Source organism: Xiphophorus hellerii, chromosome 9 (assembly GCF_003331165.1).
Source record: "Xiphophorus hellerii strain 12219 chromosome 9, Xiphophorus_hellerii-4.1, whole genome shotgun sequence".
NCBI lineage: Eukaryota > Metazoa > Chordata > Actinopteri > Cyprinodontiformes > Poeciliidae > Xiphophorus > Xiphophorus hellerii.
Genome location: NC_045680.1, coordinates 16,840,425 through 16,853,911, shown reverse-complemented (window position 1 = coordinate 16,853,911; position 13,487 = coordinate 16,840,425). Strand labels below are relative to the sequence as shown.

At 35.1% G+C, this 13,487-nt stretch overlaps 2 protein-coding genes across 3 annotated transcripts; both read left to right on the top strand.

Annotated features, from left to right (window-relative positions):
• Positions 1–91: 91 nt before the first annotated feature.
• xcr1a.1 (chemokine (C motif) receptor 1a, duplicate 1) lies at positions 92–2,430 on the top strand. Its single transcript, XM_032571207.1, has 2 exons — positions 92–230; positions 323–2,430. The coding sequence occupies exon 2, from the start codon at positions 340–342 to the stop codon at positions 1,354–1,356; it is 1,017 nt and encodes a 338-aa protein (XP_032427098.1). The 5' UTR covers positions 92–230; positions 323–339; the 3' UTR covers positions 1,357–2,430.
• Positions 2,431–4,352: 1,922 nt separating this feature from the next.
• Positions 4,353–12,363, top strand: LOC116725910 (pneumococcal serine-rich repeat protein-like). 2 transcript variants are annotated; one of them, XM_032572314.1, is made up of 13 exons: positions 4,362–4,541; positions 4,829–5,024; positions 5,927–6,075; positions 6,202–6,293; positions 6,386–6,833; positions 6,902–6,955; positions 7,081–7,173; positions 9,000–9,080; positions 9,176–9,267; positions 9,366–9,424; positions 10,312–10,464; positions 10,554–10,603; positions 10,717–12,363. In XM_032572314.1, exons 1-13 carry the CDS (start codon positions 4,539–4,541, stop codon positions 10,816–10,818), a joined length of 1,572 nt encoding a protein of 523 aa, XP_032428205.1. In that variant the 5' UTR covers positions 4,362–4,538; the 3' UTR covers positions 10,819–12,363. The 2 variants fall into 2 exon arrangements, with proteins under 2 accessions (XP_032428206.1, XP_032428205.1); XM_032572315.1 differs by lacking the exons at positions 10,554–10,603; positions 10,717–12,363 and having other exon boundaries at positions 4,353–4,541; positions 10,331–10,418.
• The last annotated feature ends 1,124 nt before the right edge of the window (positions 12,364–13,487 follow it).

Here is a 13,487-nt window from a genome sequence, read left to right as displayed (position 1 = left end):
ATTTGAACTCTGTTGATATATTTAAAATATCAACAGATGTTTTTAAAAATTAAAACAAAATTCAATTGGAGCGCATTTGGACCAACTTTCTCCCTGTCAGGAGGTCATACCTCGTACCAAACCACCACACCTGAAACAGAAAGAGGAAGTGAAAATAGAAGTAGCTGTTTACTATTTATTAGCTGCTTCTGAACATTCAGTGTTACATCCTGCATCTCATGAGGAACAAGGTAAGTTATTCTGCTCGCCAAAGTAAATACAGTGTAGGTATTAAAAGAGATTTTATCATATCAATAAATTCAATATTAAATTTATTTTGCAGGTTCGACCAAACCAGCTATGGAATCCTTATTAAACTTTACTTATGAATACGACCAGGACTATGAGGATGAAGTCTGTGACAAAAGTGAAGTGGTTGAATTTGGATCCATCGCCATTCCAATTTTCTTTTCTATCGTCATCACTCTGAGTCTCACAGGAAACATCCTCGTCCTTGTCATTTTGGCTTTGTATGAAAACATGAAATCTCTGACCAACATCTTCATTGCCAACCTTGCCGTCTCTGACCTTGTCTTCACTATTGGTCTCCCCTTCTGGGCCATCTACGACGTCTGGGGATGGGTGTTTTCAGAGACTGCCTGCAAGATTGTGCATTTTGTCTTTTTCACTGGGTTTTACAGTAGCGTCCTCTTTCTGACCATCATGACCATCTACAGGTATTTGGTTGTGGTCCACCCGCTCTCTGACATGAGTTCTCTAAAACTTGGGACTGGGTTTTTTCTGTCTGTCCTCATGTGGATGATCAGCATTGGAGCAGCCATGCCATCCTTGCTACAAACTGCTCTCGTCTCAGTCCATCACAATGGTACACACTCCTTGGGCTGTGAATATAAAGACATGCAATGGAAAATCATTGGTATGTCCCAGCAGAATGTTTTCTTCTTGGTTGCATTTGCAGTGATTGGTTTCTGTTACATTCAGATTTTAAAGAGGATCACCAGAACAAAGTCCCGCACAAAGAACAGGGCAGTAAAATTAGTTTTTTGCATCGTGGCCGTCTTTTTCATAGGCTGGGTGCCTTACAACATGGTGATCTTTTTGAGAGTTTTACATCACAGTGACGTTCAGCCATTTAATGATTGTGATATTAGTATCCAGCTTGACTATGCCTTTTACATTTCTCGACTGATTGCTTTCTCTCATTGCTGCTTGAACCCTGTCTTCTATGCATTTGTTGGTGTGACGTTCAGAAATCATTTAAAGTCACTGCTGCATCGAATGTTCAGCCGCCCGAGTCCAGTTCATGATCAGGAAATGAGAATGCAGAATCTTGTATCACGTGGCACAATATACTAGATGCAAATATATTCATCCTTCAATATTAGATTAGATTGTTTTATGTTTCCATGTTTATGATTTAAAAATAAGTAGATTGTTTTTAAGATATATGGTCTGTCATGTTAAGAGAAAGTGCTCCATAGTTGACCTTTTGAAACAACCTTTTCAGCTGTCTGAAGTTTTTCATGACTAATGCATGTTGGACAACATGGGGGTCTTATTGCTTTATTTGATATAGTGCAGGTCTTGAATAGATTTGAAGTGCTGTCTTAAATAAATTCAATCCTTTACATAACAGTCAAAAGAGGGAAAACAGGAACTGATAACAAATATGTATGTATTGCATTACTCAACCAAGCAATTAATATCTCCAGGCTTGTAAAAATACTGAGTTTGTCCCACTGTTTCTCATTTTAAAATAAAAATGTCAATTATCCTTAGCTTAATTCAAGGTAAAGGATAATTTTGTCAACTTGTTATGTTCTCTCACTGCTGCTTGAACCCTGTCTTCTATGCATTTGTTGGTGTGACGTTCAGAAATCATTTAAAGCCACTGCTGCATCGAATGTTCAGCCACCCGAGTCCAGTTCATGATCAGGAAATAAGAATGCAGAATCTTGTCTCGTGTGGATCAATCTACCAGATGCAAGGGCACACTGGGGAGAAAAAGTGGCTCAGAAACTCCTGACAGACTGATCCTTCTGTTAAGAGTAGGGCACTTGATTCCGTGCGTTCTCAAGTCGGACTCAATGTGGACTTAAAGGGTTGACCTGGAGGCAATCAATCTGAAGTACTGCTGAGGTGTGCAAAAAAGTCCAGGTTGCTTTGACAGAAATCAGTTTGTTTGCATGATTTGGTCTGCTTCCTGTCGTCTTCCTTCTGACAATATTTCATTAATTCCCTTTGGAGTTAAGCTTAGACCAGTTTGCTGGTTAATCATGCACAGTGATATCAAAGCAGACATTGGTTCTTCTGTCACTGTGGTCAACATCCGATTCCTAATGGAAAAATCGTCTCCATAAAGCCTGTGAGCAGAGGAAAGTGAGGCATGCTCTAAAATATTTTGACAGACAGCATTTTGCTGTGACTTTCTACCGACATCAGTAGAAGACGTGACTCCAAAGGACATCACTAACTGACTGAAATATTCAGACTACTTTAATGGTAACAATGATGCTCTTAGTATTAAATTTCAATCAATATTGTACTTAGCCTTTTTAGTAAGTTTGTCTGAAGACTGGTAAAGACTGCAGTTTTCTATTTTACAGTCTGTAAATGTTCCTTTTCTTCCAAATTATTTGAAAAATAAGTTCATTTCTGTATGAGCTGCTATGCAGCAGTTTAATTGTTTTGTATTTGACTTAATTTTACACTGTAATTTATATTTGTAAAGTCTTGTGATTTTTTCAATGTAATAAAAGTTCTTCTTTTATATAACATATTAAAAAGGTTTAATAATTTAACATTTTTCATGTAAAGAAATTTTACATATACTCTTATGACTCAGAGCAAAGATTCGCTCTATTTGCTGCAAACATAGAAAAAAACTGCACATCTCTTTTATGTTTAAACAATGCCATCTTCTGCTGGCTCAAAGCGTTGCATCCACATATTTGAATATTAATGGAAACATGTTTTCGAGTGGATCCTGTTATTAGAGCAGTAAATAGTAAGTTGAAGGTTAGATTTTAATGAATTAGTATGATCAAGATAAAAACATTTATAAATGTCCAAAACAGCAAGGTCAACTGTTTTTCTCTGTGTTGTTTTACAAGATGAATTGGTAGACAAAAAAAAACAAAACATGGATGCCTGGCGAAAATCAGTTCTGTCAAACTAATGAAACTTCACAAAGAGAAAAGAGGGTGTTGTGCATAACTTATTTAAACAGGAAATAGAGGTTTCTTGTTTCAGTACGGAACTAATTAAATCCATATGATATAAGAGTTTACTGAAACGACCTAAAAAGATAACCACACCAGAAAAAATGCTGTGATAAACAGAAAGTATAGTCAAAGTATCATATCAGTACCAGTCCCATAAGAAGGAAAGTAAGTTGTTTTTGAACTTATCAAAAAGCATTGGCTATAAAATAGGAGTTGTAATTTGGCTCTAAATGTAAATACTAGAGCTGTCTCTTTAAAAAAAAAAAAAAACATTTGAAGAACCTTTCCAGCTTTATTTATGGATGTGACTGTTACTATGACGATGAAATCTGTGAAAGATTTGTGTCAAATCTCTCTTTCTAAGCTTGGCAAATTAGTTAGTTTTTATTGATGCTATAATGTTGCTGAAAAGGGGGGTTGTGCTAAACTAATAAATACAGAGTTAAATATTCTGTCGCAGGTGCCACTTCACGAACTATGGATTCCTCTTTAAACTTCAACTACGACTGTGGGAGCAATGTCTGCGAAAAGAGTGAGGTCAAGTTTGGAGCCAATTTCAATCACTTATTAAATTTGCAGCAGTGTTTTTATGGCCTGGCTGCCATCTTCTGGTGGATAAAAGCATTGCATCCACGCATTTCCCTTTAACTGTTCATGTCATCATAGCAATAAACTATGACAATGTTCACAGTTAATGTGACCTGTCAAATAATTGTAGTGGTCTATATATTTAAAAGGATTTCAATGGAAGAGGAAATTTGTAGATGAGGTTTGTTGTGAAGGTACTTAACACAAAAGATTATGATTCATTTTTATTCGCTTTTCTTTTACTTGAATCATCTTGACGTGACAATAGCGAATCATAAATTCTTAACAAAGTGACCAAAATTTTAATTTGCTGGGTTTTGTCTTTTAAACTAAGACTGACATCAAAGATACATTCTTAAGTTGTTTATTTGGCACACACACCAAAATGAAATGGACTTTGTACCCACACGAGAAAAGAATTCCCATAATTCTTTTCTGAGGAACAAATGGTTTGTTCCTCATTTGTTCCAAACCAAACAAGGAACAAAACTTATTTTTTGTCAGTTTGATATCTCAAACTGACTTAACTTATCATTAGATACAGTAAGTTAATATTTTATTTATATTATGTTACTGTTGCTTAGGGCGGGTTCAGTGGTTTGTTCAGACTTCCTTAACCAGTGTGTTGTTGCACAGCACACACAGAGCTCAGTTGACTGCCACGGATGAAGGATTTGGTTTTTTTTTCCTAAGACATCCTTTAAATTTCTTCAACTTTTATTAAAAATGGTACGACTTTTTTTTTAATTTCATTGAAGTTTAAAAATGTATATAAATATTTCACATATTAATAAGATAGTTATCTTATTAAGACGATTATAATGTTATTTTATTGGAACGAGAGAGATGATACTTATTAAATGTTTGCCTCCTTTAAAATCTAAAACATTAATTTGGATCCATAAACATTAGGATAAACTTAAAAGTAATTGATTACACTTCTCTGTGAATCAATGTTATTTGAGCAATCTGTGAATTAGAAGTGTGTTATATTTGAACAACTTTACATTTCCTAGATGTGGTCATGGATTTTTATTGGCTTTACCTTCATCTCCAAGCTGCATGGGTATTCAGAAGGAAACTTCCCAGAGGTGTGTGAGTCAATGAGACCTCATCATGGTCGTGGTGGGGCAGAGAGTCTTCCTCAGACATCTGAACCCCCCTTCATGGTTAGTTACCAGCTCAGCAGTAACGTTGGAGACCCAATCACAGGTAAACAAATTGGCTTCATGTGTTCTGCAGCCATGTTTATGAAACCTTTGCTTTAGATATAAACATATGGCAGCTTGCTATCATATATTTTTTTATCATGTAAAGCACTTTGAACTGCTGCAATGTGCTATACAAATAAACTTGACTTAACTCACTCATACTGTATTTTAAAAGTGTTGAACTTTTTGCCTTCACCTTACATGAATTTCCAACCACAAACTTCAAGGCATTTAATTGGGATTTTAACTGATCACCTTAACCAACACCAGGTAGTACAGAATTGTACTACCTGGTGGATTGGAAGAAGAACTGTTTTATTTATTTGTTTTTCTATAAATAAAATGCATACAATTGTGGTGGGCAATTATATTGAGGACAATCATTTTAAGGGTTCTTGGAAGATCTGGCTTTACCAGTTTTGCACTTCAACCTTCTAAAATCTCAAAACATACAGTACAGACCAAAGGTTTGGACACACAGTTGTGCCCAAACCTTTGGTCTGTACTGTACATCTTGAAACAGTTGGATGTATAATGACATTACTAGGCTATTATGTGGATTCTATTAATTGTCCCTTCAGAAACTGGTTGGTTGCACTGGACTGTATTTAAAGTTTTAAAGAGAAGGCAATAGATAATAGATAGATAAATGCACGTTTCACTTTTCAGATTTCCAGGTGAAATCTTGAAAATAACAGCTTTTGTTCCACAACACAGTAGTGCATGATCTGCTTTAGACTGATCTAAGATATACATTCTCAGTAATACTAATGGCAGGTTGTCATTTTTATTTGACAAAATGTGCACAATTTTAAGGACTATGAATACTTTTGCAAGTCATTGTGAAACCACATATTCACCATCTTTCTTTAGAGTTACTTCATGATAAATCTTAATTCACAGTTTCCCTAAAGAGCAAGAACGGTTTCACATTTAAGGGATTCATGCTGGAAGCTCGTAACCCGAGCTTAAATGGTGACGGTCCCCCACTTGGGAAATTTATCATGCTTGACTCTAGCCAGTCGAGGCTCCTGAAATGTGGCAATTCACAGGTAAGCTCAGCCAGTTTAAAGTGATCGCACCTAATAACCTCATCCATCTTTCACATATTCTCTGTCATACTGGAGGGAATGAGTTTCAGATTATGTTTTCTCTTTAGTGTTTGTTGCTCTTTTCAGGACTCAGCTGTGAGTAATGCACTCAATCTGCGCAAAACATTAGTCAAAGTTAACTGGACCGCAGACGGAGATGAGCAAGACATTATATTCAGGTAACTTTCATACCTGAATATGATGTACACAATTGTACAATTTACAGTATCAACATCAAAAGTCCGTTATTATCTCATGTTGCGTCCCACAGAGCTACTTTCAGTGAATCATACTCAAAGTACTGGGAACGTGTGAATGTAGCAGTACTCAGACCCACAAGCACTCCAGAACCAGAGACAACAATTGCAGCAATAACAACTGCAGCAGCAACAACAACTGGGGCAGCAACAACAACTGAAGCAACAACTGCAGCAACAACAATGTCAGCAACAGCAACAACTGCAGCAATAACAACTGCAGCAGCAACAATAACTGGAGCAGCAACAACGGCAGCAATAACAACTGCAGCAGCAACAATAACTGGAGCAGCAACAACGGCAGCAATAACAACTGCAGCAGCAACAATAACTGGAGCAGCAACAACTGGGGCAGCAACAACAACTGCAGCAACAACTACAACCCAAATACCTACAACAAAAGACGTAATCACAACAGCACAGAGTAATAAAATCCCAGCTACACACAACACAACGAATAAGGTAACTCGAATTCTTGCAGTGTTGCCAGAATGAGAGTATTCTCTTTAACCTTTTTCTTTTTACTCTAGACAGTAAATATTCTACTGATTTGCATGGCAAGTCCTCTAGTGGAGATGAGCATGGTGAGTGAACAACAGAACATTATAGATGAAACCATGATAAGCCATTTATTTATGCTGTGATGTTCTTCTGAAGACACCAAACAAACCGTATAAAAGTAAAGTGCTCCTTCCCTGTGTCTCATCAGCAAATACCTACCATAATTATGGCTGTCCATCTCACAACATCGTTCTGTCATAACTTACATCTCACAACATCGTTCTGTCATGACTTATGTAAGGTAAGACATGAATTGATGGATTCTGGTGTAAGTTCTCACTGCTTCTGAATTTAATAAATGTTAATGTTTGTAATGTTTTAAATAGATAGCTCATGTAATAGTAGTTGCTCTAACCCAGGAGTTGAAATGGGAAAAACTGGCACCAAACTACTATTATTATAACTGTGATTTGCATAAATTTTAGATGAAAAAAAATCTGCCTAAGTTAAAAATATGTTTTCATCCATTATTGTTATTTTACAGGTGTTTTGTGTTTTGTGTTTTGCTTCCAAGCATTTGGGGTTTTATGTAATCTTGATCTATATGTTTAGATGTTGCTTTTGTTAGTTTTGTTTGTTCATTTCCATTTCTATTTGGACATTGTCTGATTATTTCACTCAATTTCTTTTACTACACTTGTGATTTTAAAAATAATTTTAAAAAGTCAACAAATAGAGGACAAAAGACAGACAAAAGAAGTGTGTTTTCTGTCCCCAGGCTAATTATTGATGTCCCAAATTTGGATCACTTCACAACTAAATTAGATGTGAAGGAGAGAAAAAAGTTCTCAAAGAATTTCACTGATTGATGTTTAACACGTTAAAACTTTGGAAATTTGCAGGAATTTCGCACAAAATTAGGACCAAAATAAGAAAAAGCCTATGGTGTTAAAAAGGATTATACAACTGACTCTTAAAAAGGTTGTTAACCCCGAAAAAATGATTTAGGACCAGGATTCAAAAGGCAGAACAAAAACACAGCTTTATTAAAGAAAAACCTGCGCAGGGGAGAGAATGTGTGTGTAGCCAGACGCTATCAGACAAACTCTCTCAATACATCACACAGAACGTCAGTTTTTATACTCATCTTAAGACGCGTAGGTGGCGCAAAACAATTCCTGGAAGTCAAACAAAACAACACCTCATAGAAGAAACAAACTCATGACAAATCGACCTATGCACAGGGTAAAGTGTGGTTTCCAATTACTGCTTTACTCACTTCACACCCCGAGAGTGCAATAGTTTAGACAGAGAAGGTGTAAATACTATTTTATCTTTGTCAGCTCCAGGTGTCTCGTCTCAGAATCAGTTGCTGGGCAGAAATACATTCAAAATGGAACAAGCTTTTTCAGGGTTAACAAGGTTATCAGTCAGGTTGTAAATTTCTTGTTGTTTCTTTTTGTCCTCTCTCTGCAAACACATCACTAGCTGATCAAAAATTGTAAAGGAAATTTGAGAGGTTGCCCAGAACAGGAAACAAGTAAAAAGTTATTTTTTCCTTTCCACACATATTTTGAGTCAGAGACATAGGAGGATGGATGCAAAGCAAACTGAAAATATTTTTGATTAAAGCTGACTTCCTAGTCAAAGTTTCACACATGTAGTCTGCTAAGGCAGGAAAAAATGGATTTAAATTTCACACATTGACTATTATTTAAAGATAGAACAAAAGAGTTAGAGGAAATTAAATTAAAAGGAAATTACCAAGCATATAATGAATTATTTCAAAAAGCTTTATAAATTTCTGAGTAAGATATAAAACACCACGACATGTAATGAAGGGTATTTAAACAAACAGTGTTTGATCATAATAGCACATCAAGGTCATTAAAACATTATATATCTGGATTAGTGGAAGGTTCCTATATTTTTCACATAATGGAAGAGAGCAGTATAGTCTGTGAAAGATCAAATTGGAAATGTTCTTATGCAATACAGGATATTGATGTCATCAAGTCTCCATATCCATTCAAGGTTTTTCACACATTGATGTCAAAAATATGCATTAATCAGGTAATATACATTATTATTTAGATATGTAACATGTGTTTATTTCTGTGTTTGTAGAAGTTCAGGATTGTGGGAAGTTCGCTTTCTGTTTTGTTTTCCTTGGCAACATTCATTTTATCTTTGATATACAACTCCGGAGTAAGTACTAATCATTGATGCAGCACTGCGACATGTTAGGACATTTCTTGATCATAAACAGCTTCTTTTTATTTGTGCAAACTTTCATGTTTTAGGATATTATTATTGGCCTTGTGAGTGTTGTGCTGGCGATTAGTTCCATAGAGTGGATCATTGCAATGCTGCCTTTAGGACCAAGCCATGAGCTGTGAGTTAAAACCTTCCTCCTGCACAAAATATTTTCACTTTGACTTTATCTTGAACATACACCAGCTAACCATTCTTCGTTTAATTTATTTGTTTAAGAAATGAACTCTTTGACTGTGCTCTTTGGGTGTGTTTTGTCTTCCACCAAGTTTTCATAAGTAAGTAGTCTCATATCACCCAAACGTCTTTTGTGTTTACTTTACTTTTAGAAAAAAAATGTATATTGTATTACAGTTGGACATTTGGGGTAATCAAATGTTTATCAATTCCTGGTGCAAAAATATAGTATTACTCTCACATAGCTGGTAAATCATTGGCCATGAATGAATTACAGCAACCTCTAAATCATTTGCACCTGTGGTAAAGCAGCGTGAAACACCTTAAAATATTTTCACTAATCTGGCTGTAAAGCATGATGTGAAATTATTTGGTTGGGATATAAATTATAAATTAGAATATTTGGAATAAAATTACTAGTAGGATATAAAAATAACCTTAAAATTAATTTGTCAAGAAACTCTTAACAAGTTATCACTTCCTACTTTGCTGGATATAAATATAAGTTGACACATAAGCCAGTTTTATTTATTGCTAGTTTCACAATGGGAAGCACAATAGAAAATCCCAATCATCTTAAGACTTTTATGCAACTTTTCACTGATGATAATTATGAAGGGTGCCATAAGTGTAATTATTTTTGATACATACATATCGTAGTTTTGATTTTTTTTCTTACTTCACACTATCTAAACCTGCATAATTGTGACTTTTAAAGAAGTGTAACTTTTTCCATACATTTATCAAATTTATTTGTTAGAAAGTTGGATGCGATCACAACATGGCGAACTCTGTCATTTAGAAGCTCGCCAACAAATTTCAAATTTCTGTCTCATTTTAGTTGATCCAAAGAACATTTCCAATGTCACTGTGGGTTTTTTTTAAATACGAAAGATTAAACATTATAAAAGCTCAAATAAAATGTACTGCCAACCTGGATTATACACGGCCCAACACTCTGTTTATATTTTAAAATTTCCACACACAGATGTTTTTCTCTATGTCAGCATCAACATCTTGTTTGAGGAATGGGGAGAAACTGCAAGAGTGTTTTGGCTTCTGATTGTTCACACAGCCCTGACAATAGTTTGGAATATTGTGCTCTGCACCAAGAAGAGAACATTACTGCAGAAAAAAAGAGGTGAGTAATTTGTCTTTCTCTCAAAAAGTGTTAATAACATGCTGCTTAATGTTGTGGATTCACCTGAAAATAAACAACTTTCATTACAGTTTCTGTCATCGATAAGGCCAAATATAATCAGCATCATAAAGGAAAGAAGGTAAAACAGTGAATGTGATACAAATAAGTTTGCTCTACTTTGAATGCTTGAATCCTTACAAATGTTTTACTTTACAATACTAAAATAATTTTATATCTGTTTCTGGGTTTCAGGAGCATCTCTCACCAAAAGGAGTGGTTGTTGTACTCTGCTCTGTTACCATGATGGTTTTGAGCACAGCTCTGCCAGTACTAATCTTTGTTGACTATTTTTGATGCAGAGGAGTTGATATACTGTAAAGTACCATTGAGACTTATTCACACACCTCGTAAAGAAGTGGAAAGAAAAAACTTCAAATAAATCAAAAGTTCTCTTACAGTGACTTTTTTTATTATTATTTCCTTTGCTTTCTTGTTTAGTGTTAGTGGTTGCTGGACAGATTTGACTGCCTTTACAGTCTTGTTTGGACACTTCAGGTCATTTAAAACATGTGATCACTGCTGCAAGACAGACAATGTTGATCTTTTTATTTCTGAAGATCAACATTATCTGTCTTACTTAAATGGCATGCTTGTATCTTTCCCATTTTAAAGAGAGACTATTAGAATTGAATTACTGTTTAATGTTTCCAGACTCTCTGTTCAACTTGTAAAAGCAAATTATAATTGGGATTTTTTTTTCTCACAAAAAATCCATACGTGTAAAAGACTACAAGTTAAATATTTAGATATGTAAAAGTCAACTTTTACAACTTTTTCCACATCTTCACTGGGTGTGCAAATAAATGTGGGCTATGAAGAATATTGGAAACAATATACAATATAGCATTTGTTTAATCAAAAATATGAACATATGCTCCCTTTTCCCCTCTTTTAAAGCTGTTCATAATTTCAAAGATTAATAAAAGTTGTTATTTATATGTTAGAGTCTTAACTGAAATGCAGAAAGCTCCATTGTTCAAACTGGAAACTATTTCCTCAAAGTAGTCTGCATTTATTTCTCTGTGAAGGGAGCATAAGCCACCATGCCAGCTCTTATCATTAGTTCAACATGTATCAATGGTAAAACATTTACTTTGATTCCAGGATAACCTTATAAATGTGTATATTCTACTAAGCTCAGCTGGTTATCCAAAGGGATGTTTTCAATCACCAGTGGAATATTTTAAAGGCTGTGACGATGCCCAGTTTGAGTAACTGCATGCAAGAAATAGCTCACTAAATCACATATATCTTTACGATAATGGAAAAAAGTTGAGACTTTATTACAGCCAGAAGTAGCAAAGGGTGAGATTAGAGTAAACTGAAGAGGATGTCATAAAACAGCTTTATTGACTGTTCACTAAATAGGTCAGCCTGTTGTTGAAACTTTGCACCCTGTAGTGCTTTCTTCAAAGCTTCCAATAGTCAAATGTATGTTCTGTTTCTTATATATTTAAAAATACAATATTCATGATTTTGTACTTATTTTATAAGAAAGCAGCATTTATATTGATGAATGTCCAATGATTCACTCAGATGTTAACATCAACTAACCGGAGGAGACATCTTCTAAACTTTCTTCAACTTCCTAATTTCTCACAAATCCTGTAGTCTTCACGTATTGGGGCAGATGTTGATTGTGTAGTTCTGCTGTCATGAAACATGTCAGTCAAAAGACCCAGTGCTTCTGTCTTGGCATTTCAGTTAATAAAAAAGTGTGTGTGTGTCGGCGTGTGTGCGGGCGTGGGCGTGTGTGTGTGTATGTGTATGTGCCTGAAATATGTTGTAAATGATTAATCTGCTTCTCTGTTATTAAGCCTTTACTTCCTGGTTTCATGATTGAAGTTTTTCCCTATTTTCTTCACTACAAAAAAAATGAAAAAAGTGCCTCTTGTGGTTTTTAAAAGGCATCCATCAGTAGAATAGGCCTTTATTTGACAGAAACATTTTTTTTTTTATCGTAGTTACATCTCAAATTAGACCTTTATTTATTTCATTGCCTGAATTCAAAAAGTAAAACTAATGTTAATATTTAAACCTAAATTCAGTTTGGCAGAAAATATCAGTCCAATGAAGAAATGTCTTTTGTCCTGAAATCTTTTGGTTATTACCAAAGAAGTCATGAAGAAGACAGCTGACTACAATCTTACATGCAGCTTTACACGCCGTCGTTGTCTTTTACTTTTAAAAGTAAAAGTAAAAGACCTCCTTAAAATCACCTCCTTAAAAGGTGATTGTTAAAGAAGCATCCTGCTCACACAGTGCTTCGTCCAATCATATTAATAGAAAAGTTAAGTTGAAAGAAAAAGGTGCACATGAAGTTAGGATTTGTAATTGTCGATATGTTTCTACCAGTCTTGGCCAGGTCTCTCTTTAAAAATAATTTTTTAATCCCAGAGGGAAATACATGGTTAAATAAAAGTTACATACTTACCTCTTCCTACAGTTTGAGGTCAACCAATCAGAACCTTTTTGTGTTGCCAAAACCTGCTTCAGAACTCGAGCTCAATATTTCAACCTGTTGCACCCACACTGTTGACTTCCTGTTTTCCCACAGAGATTTTAGTTAAAGTTTAATTTTTATGATACACGATTCTGATTGTAATGTGGTTTGTTTTCTATGCTGTACATTGTTGTGTATTCTGTTGGTTACCTTTTTTGTGAAGCACTTTGTGACAGGACGTGTCTCCGGAAAAGGAGGTTTTTGTCCCTGTTTGCATTTACAGACTGTAATCCGGATTTTTTGTCTTTTGTTGATAAACAGCTTCTTCCTTGCCAAGTGGCCTTTCAGCCCATATTAGAACATGATAGGTAACCAGCTTCAGCCAGCATTTTCACAAAGTCTGTAGCTTTTGTTCTTGGATTGATTTGCACATTTTGGACCAAAGCAGACTCATCTCTTGGGACACAAAACCTGTCTTCTTTTTTATGAACAGTTAAATATTTACATTTGTAAAGAGTTG

Coding starts and splice junctions, on each gene's coding strand:
- xcr1a.1 (XM_032571207.1), top strand. CDS start 340: ATGGAATCCTTATTAAACTTTACTTATGAATACGACCAGGACTATGAG.
- LOC116725910 (XM_032572314.1), top strand. Junction 6,294..6,385: donor GAGCAAGACATTATATTCAG/GTAACTTTCATA, acceptor TGCGTCCCACAG/AGCTACTTTCAGTGAATCAT. Junction 10,604..10,716: donor AGCATCATAAAGGAAAGAAG/GTAAAACAGTGA, acceptor TCTGGGTTTCAG/GAGCATCTCTCACCAAAAGG.